Source organism: Rhincodon typus, chromosome 47 (genome assembly GCF_021869965.1).
Source record: "Rhincodon typus isolate 14 chromosome 47, sRhiTyp1.1, whole genome shotgun sequence".
In the NCBI taxonomy this organism is placed as follows: Eukaryota; Metazoa; Chordata; class Chondrichthyes; order Orectolobiformes; family Rhincodontidae; genus Rhincodon; species Rhincodon typus.
Genome location: NC_063378.1, coordinates 7,826,605 through 7,833,844, shown reverse-complemented (window position 1 = coordinate 7,833,844; position 7,240 = coordinate 7,826,605). Strand labels below are relative to the sequence as shown.

Below are 7,240 nucleotides of genomic sequence, written 5' to 3'. Positions count from 1 at the left end.
AATGTTAGTTAATCACTGTTGTGAATGTTCTCCTTTGGTATGCAGCTGCATAAATGTAACATGTCCTTAGACGCATTCTATTAAAAGTCTTCGTTCTTAGGGATGTTAAGGTACGGTTTGTGTTTTCATTTTTGTGTCTCTGTCCCTTCCCAGAACTTTTCCCTATTCAGATGGAAGGAGTGAAACTCATCGTAAACAAAGGTCTCAGCAATCACTTCCAGGTCAGTCAAGTACATCACTGTCTTTAGAATAGAGAGAAAAGAGTTTGGCATTGTCTGAATCTATATAGCAGCTTTCTGAGGGACGATGTAAATAGATAACACTCGCACAGCAGGAAAAAAACCATTCAGTCCATTGTGGCTATGTTGGCTGTTTGAAATACCTGCTTCATTAGTCCCCACGGTACTCTGAACTTTCTCTTCAACTGTTTCCCCAACTCCTCTTTTTTTGAAAGTTTCCTGTTGAATCTGCTCCTATCGCCCTTTCAGACAGTGTGTTCCAAATCACTACCTGTTGTGTCAAAATAACACAATCTCCTCCGTGTGTTTTTCTCTCTCTCTCTCGCTCTCTGTGCCCCCCAGCAGCGCAGCGCTCCCTCAGTACTGTACTCAGTCTCGTGGTATTATCGCTGGACTGTTAATCCAGAGACCCAGATAATGTTCTGGGGACCTGGGTTCGAATCTCGCCATGGCAGATGGTGGAATTTGAATTCAATAAAATATCTGGAATTAAGAGTCTAATGATGACCATGAATCCATTTTTGATTGTTGGGGGAAAAACCCATCTGGTTCACTAATGCCCTTTAGGGAAGGAAATCTGCTATCCTTACCTGGTCTGGCCTACATGTGACTCCAGACCCACAGCAATGTGGTTGACTCTGAACTGCCCGATGGGCAATAAATGCCGCCCTAGCACCAACACCCTCATCCTGTGAATGAATGAAGAAAAAACAAAGTGTTTGCTTCCGAACTCGGAGGATGAGTGGGGTTCGATGAGCTGAGTGGATCCCATTGTACGTTAACGAAAATTGTAACGCAACCATTTCTCCACCTTAAGACCGCGTTGTTTTTTTAAAGATGATGATTAATTTTACCTGGTGATGCCTGCAATGAATCTCCTTTGCTTTGCTTTAAGTCCAAATAACACTGTCTCTGCTGCCACAGGTCAATCACACAGTGTCACTCAGCACATTAGGAGAATCCAGCTACCACTTTGGGGCAACTTACGTCGGCACGAAGCAGCTCAGTCCCACTGAGGTAAGAACAGCTCTCCGTGTAGGGTCAGGCACTGGGTTTCATATCCGAGCCCAGTCACTCAGCTCAGCTGGCTGATGAGACGGTGCGGTGATTAACGCTGCTGCCTCTCAGCGCCAGGGTCCCGGGTTCAATTCTACCTTTGGGCACCTGTCCGTGTGGCGTTTACACATTCTCCCCATGTCTGCGTGGGTTTCCTCCCACAGTCCAAAGATGTGCAGGTTAGGTGGACTGGCCATGTTAAATTGCCCACAGCGTTCAGGGATGTGTAAATGGGTTACAGGGAAAGAGTAATGGGTCTGGGTGAGGTGCTCTGAGGGTCAGTGTGGATTTGTTGGGCTGAAGGGCCTGTTTCCACACTGGAGGGATTCTATGATGATGATGTCTATAATAACATGCCCAGCAGTGAGTTACAGACTGGAATCTAATTGAAGGGTTCTGCGGGGGTAAAATATCGAATAACAGATCCCTAGGAGTGAGTTACAGACTCTAATCTAATCACAGGGTTCAGGGCATTTATATATAGTGTAACAGATCCTGGGAGTGAGTTACAGACTCTAATCTAATCACAGGGTTCAGGGGGTTTATATGTAGAGTAACAGATCCTGAGAGTGAGTTACAGACTGGAATCCAATCGAAGGGTTTGGAGCGGTTTGTATCGGAGTAATAGATACCTGGGAGTGAGTTGCAGAATGGAATCTAATTGAGGACTTTGGGGCAATGTACTGAAACAAAGGACATCCTGTGTCTATTATTGCAGGCATTCCCAGTGTTGGTCGGAGACATGGATAACACAGGCAGCCTGAATGCACAACTCATTCACCAGCTAACAAACAGAGTGCGGTCAAAAATGGTGTTACAGGTGAGCACGCTGGGATCGCATGTCGGTGACTGATAGACCGGTTCGCAGTTTGGTTTGGGAGTTAGACTGGTTCAGTGGATACACTCTCAAACATGCTGTCACCGGGATAGTCTGAGCTCCACGGCTGATAGGCAGGTGCTGACTCACTGTCACTATCAGCAAAAGCCAATCGGAGTTGTTTGTGGACATTGTCGAGCAGAGCTGAGATTTCTTTCAATATTTAGCCCTGTGCTGACCCTATCCTGGAGTGTTTGATGGCGGGGACAGGGTAGGGAGAGCTTTAACCTATATCTGACCCTGTCCTGGGAGTGCTTGATGGGGGCATTGCAGAGGCAGCTTCATTTTCTGTCTAACACGCTGTCCCGATCCTCTTCACTCAGACGCAACAGTCAAAATTTATAAACTGGCAGGTGGACTCGGAGTATCGAGGAGATGATTACACAGCAACGCTGACATTGGGAAACCCCGATATTCTCATCGGATCAGGTAAGGAGGCCTTCCCATCTTGGGCACATAACTGGCTGTCTCTGGACACTGAACGTGTGAACTCTGACCAAGCTCAAGGGGCTGAATCAATCGGATCGTTGCTGCTCTGTACCTTAACACCACCACTGCAGTTTGGCTGAGAAACCCTTCAATTTCTTTATTGAACAACAATCGAGCAAACTTAATTTTCAAATGATTGACCCATCACAGCCCCAGCAGCTCTTTGGGAAGGGGAAGGGAGATCCAGATTTCCACCTTCAGACAGACCTGTCCCCCAGCCCAGTACCGTACCCCAGTGTTATACAGGGACAGACCTGTCCCCCAGCCCAGTACCGTACCCCAGTGTTATACAGGGACAGACCTGTCCCCCAGCCCAGTACCGTACCCCAGTGTTATACAGGGACAGACCTCTACCTTGATAGTGTGCACGAAGTGTGGGTGGATTTTGCCTCTGACCATATCCTGTTGGGATTTGCAGGCATTGTTGTGGCTCACTATCTACAGAGCATCACGCCGAGCCTGGCTCTAGGAGGGGAACTCGTCTATCACCGGCGACCAGGAGAGGAGGGTGCAGTGATGTCTGTTGCTGGCAGGTATACAGGTGAGTCAGCCACCTGTGGCCGTGCTATTATCAGGGCCATGTGTGAATGGAATGGGGTGTGGATGGAACAGGCTGCTAGGATTTTGGAGAGTTAAAGGGGTTTAATGAGGAGGAGATGGAGGAACTTGTTTACTTTTTTCTTAAAGATCCTTACTTTATAGGAATCTGAGATAACAAGGTGGATGAACAGAGCAGGCCGAGCAGGAAAGCTGACGTTTCGGGTGGGTCCAGACCTGAAACGTCAGCTTTCCTGCTCCTCTGATGCTGCTTGGCCTGCTGTGTTCATCCAGCTCTACACCTTATTATCTCAGATTCTCCAGCATCGGCAGTTCCTACTATCTCTGCTTTATAGGAATGTTTTCTTAAGATTAAGCATCTAATTTGTCAGTGCAAGGTAAATGAGTAATTCTACTTTATATTCTGTCCTCTCCATTGTTCAATAAATAGTCCAGATATAGGCTTAAGGTATGGCAGGGCAGCTCGGTCAGGTGGCATATCTGCCTTGGGCATGTTAGGAATGCCACATGTGACCTAGTTTGAGCAGTTTTACAGCAAGTGTCACAGGCTACAGAAACTTCGATGCTGTGTTTCTGAGCTCGAGCAGAAGCTGATGCTTCTGTGTGGTTACATCTGAAACACAAGTCGACATGGGTATTCCGCTCAAAAAATATGTAATGACAACCATGAGTCCATTGCTGATTGTTTGGGAAAAACCCATCTGGTTCACTAAGGCCCTTTAGGGAAGGAAACTGCCATCCTTACCTGATCTGGCCTATATATGACTCCACACCCACTGCAATGTGGTTGACTCTTAACTTCCCACTGGGCAATAAATGCTGCCCTAGCTGGCAATGCCCTCATCCTGTGAATGAATTAAAGGATGCAGGCAGAAGGGAATTGAATGATCTGTTTGCGATGCTCATTTGGAGAACCGGGGCTGAATGGCCTCCGTGCATTAAAATCCTTCTGATCTGTAGGTACTTTTGAATCAAAGTAACTGTCAGATGTTCCTACACACCTCTGGAGCAGGTGGGACCTGAACCTGGGCTCCTTGCTTCAGTGGTATAACTATACCACAAGAGCATCGAAGAATTAAGGACTGGCTTGGATACATGCAACACTGGCCAGTATGGGGACTGAACCCACGACCTTGGTGTTATCAGCACCAGGCTGTATCTGTGAGAGTTAACTGGCCTCACTGTGATTCTGGAAACAACAAATGCTGGAGATCACAGTGGGTCCGGCAGCGTCCAATGAGAGAGGGCAAGCTAACGTTTCGAGTTTAGATAACTCTTCATCAGAGCCATCTAGACTCAAAATATTAGCTCCCTCTCTCTCCATGGATGCTGCCTGGCCCGCTGTGATCTGCAGCATTTTTTTGTTTTCAGTGCAGATTCCAGCACCTGCAGTAATTTGATCCTCCTCTCAATTCTGTCTATATTGCACCAATGTGAATCAGGAGCCTGTCTGAGGGATTTTTAAATGATCGAAAACTCCACTGTTGGGGATAGGGTGGGTGAGATGTTGTTCCCACAAATGATCCTTGGCACAGTGACAGTTAAATTCCAAGGAAACAGCGCACATTCTGGGTTTGATCCTTGAGCCAAGGTTGGTTACGGGGTGACCTAACGGAGGATTTAAAGACTGTGTTAAAGGATTTGGGAGGTTTGATGGAGAGAAACTGTTTGTTCGGGGGGCCCTGGGGGCACTCTTCAAATTACAGCCAGCCCCTTTTTCACGCCCACGTGGTGCCTTGATCTTCCACGCTCAGAATATCGGGGGTCAGTAGAGATTTGCTATCTGTTGGGGTAAGGATTTTGTACCAAAGGAAAGAAGTTTAAGGGACTCTGAGATAGCAAGAACTGCAGATGCTGGAGTCAGAGCTGATAGTGTGGAGCTGGAAGAACACAGCTGGTCAGGACTGATGAAGGATCTGGGCCAATTCTCCAACACCTCTGATGCTGCCTGACCTGCTGTGTTCTTCCAGTCCCACACTGTATCGAAGTTTAAAGAGAGATGTGCAAGAAAGGGTTTATTAAGGGTGATAAGGGCTGGGAAGGTGGTAGAAGCAGATACAACAGCAATGTCTGAGACATTTGGATGGACGGGAGATAGCAAGGTCTCCAGGTGCTGGAAGTCAGAATCGATAAAACATGGAGCTGGAGGAGCACAGTAGGTCAGACAACGTCAATGTTTCAGGTCAGGATGCTTCATCAGGTCTGGGGAGGGGGAAGGGAGCTCAGAAATAAATGGGGGTTGGAGCTGGGGGAAGGTAGTTGGGATGGTGATAGGTGGATGCAGGTAGGGGGTTGTGGAGATTGGTTGATGGGAAGGGTGGGGCAGATAGGTTAGAAGGAAGATGGACAAGTTGTCAGGTCAAGGAGGCAGGGATGAGAGGGAGGGTTGGACATGGGATGAGGACAGGGTGGAGAGATTTTGAAGCTGGTGAATTATGTTGAGGCTATCAGGTGGAATATCCTTCAGTTTACTTGTGGCCTCTTTGTGACATCGGAGGAGGCCCAGGATGGAGATGTCACTGTGGGAGTGGGAGTGGGAGGGGGAGTTGAAATGAATCTGTATGCTCCAATCAACAACATCATTTACCGGCCATTTCAACTCCCCGCTCCCACTCCCTTGACGACATGTCCATCCTGGGCCACCTCCAGTGTCACATAACACCACACGTAAACTGGAGGAACACTATCTTGTATTCCACCTCAGCAGCTTACAGCCCAATGGCCTAAACATAGAACTCACCAGCTTCAAAATCTCCCCACCCCATCCTCATCCTAAGTCAGGCCTCCCTCTCCTCCCCGCCTCCTTGACCTGACACAACCCTTCCATCTTCCTTCTCACCTATCTGCCCCACCCTTCCCATTGACCAATCTCCACTACCCCCTACCTGCATCCACCTATCACCATCCCACATATCCTACCTTCACTCCCACCCTCTCCATTTATTTTATGAGCTCCCTTTCCCCCTCCCCGGCCCTAATGAAGGATCCCACCCCGAAACACCGACTTTCCAGCTTCTCTGATGCTGTCTGACCTGCTGAGCTCCTCCAGTTCCACGTTTTAGCAACGTTTGGATGGACAGGCAGAGATTAGAGGGATAGGGTCTATGTGCAGGCCAATGGGAATAGTTTAAAATGGCATTGTGGTCGGCACAGATGTGGTGGGCCAAAGGGCCTGTTCTGTGGTCTTTGCGGATCAACCATGATCTGATTGGTTGAAAGGGCAGGAGGGGCTGAATGTCTTCCTCCTGTCGTTGTAATTCCCAGTACGTGCCACCAGATGGTGGTGCTGCATCATTGGGTCTGCCTTCAGCGGAAATGGGAACCATTCAGCCTTCATTAAATGTAGGGAGTGGAGTATTTACCAGGTTTCTACTGCCCTCCAGGTCTTGAGAACAGAACCAGTGATGCCCTCTCTTGTAACCTGCTCCACGGAGGTTGAGGGAGCAGTCACTGTCCAGTTGGATAATGTGTGTACTCGTAGCACATGAGCCCACCCCCATGGGCATACTGGGTGATAAAGTGTGCACCGATTTTGCAGTCATCGTTCGTTTTGTGGTTGTTCAGTGTCTGTTGACACGGGACTGCAACCAACTGCATTCACATAGCCCCCAAAACCTGACACTTTGCAGGATGTTAGAATCGTAGAAACCCTGCAGTGTGGAAATAGGCCATTCAGTCCACACTACCCCTCCGAAGAGCATCCCACCCAGACCCATTTCCCAGGTCTAACTACCTAACCTAAACGTCCCTGGGCACTATGGGTAATTTAGCATGGCCAATCCACCCTAACCTGCACATCCCTGGGCACTATGGGTAATTTAGCACGGCCAGTCCACCCTAACCTGCACATCCCTGGGCACTATGGGTAATTTAGCACGGCCAGTCCACCCTAACCTGCACATCCCTGGGCACTATGGGTAATTTAGCACGGCCAGTCCACCCTAACCTGCACATCCCTGGGCACTATGGGTAATTTAGCACGGCCAGTCCACCCTAACCTGCACATCCCTGGGCACTATGG

General features: G+C 48.5%; 1 protein-coding gene across 1 annotated transcript in view; it reads left to right on the top strand.

Annotated features, from left to right (window-relative positions):
• LOC109923782 (mitochondrial import receptor subunit TOM40 homolog) overlaps positions 1-7,240 on the top strand; it is a 15,172-nt gene that overhangs the window by 3,646 nt on the left and 4,286 nt on the right. The window contains exons 2-6 of the mRNA XM_020523825.2: positions 154-221; positions 1,164-1,256; positions 2,014-2,115; positions 2,496-2,601; positions 3,080-3,202. Coding sequence (XP_020379414.1) covers positions 154-221; positions 1,164-1,256; positions 2,014-2,115; positions 2,496-2,601; positions 3,080-3,202 — 492 coding nt within the window. The remainder of the gene's footprint in view (positions 1-153; positions 222-1,163; positions 1,257-2,013; positions 2,116-2,495; positions 2,602-3,079; positions 3,203-7,240) is intronic.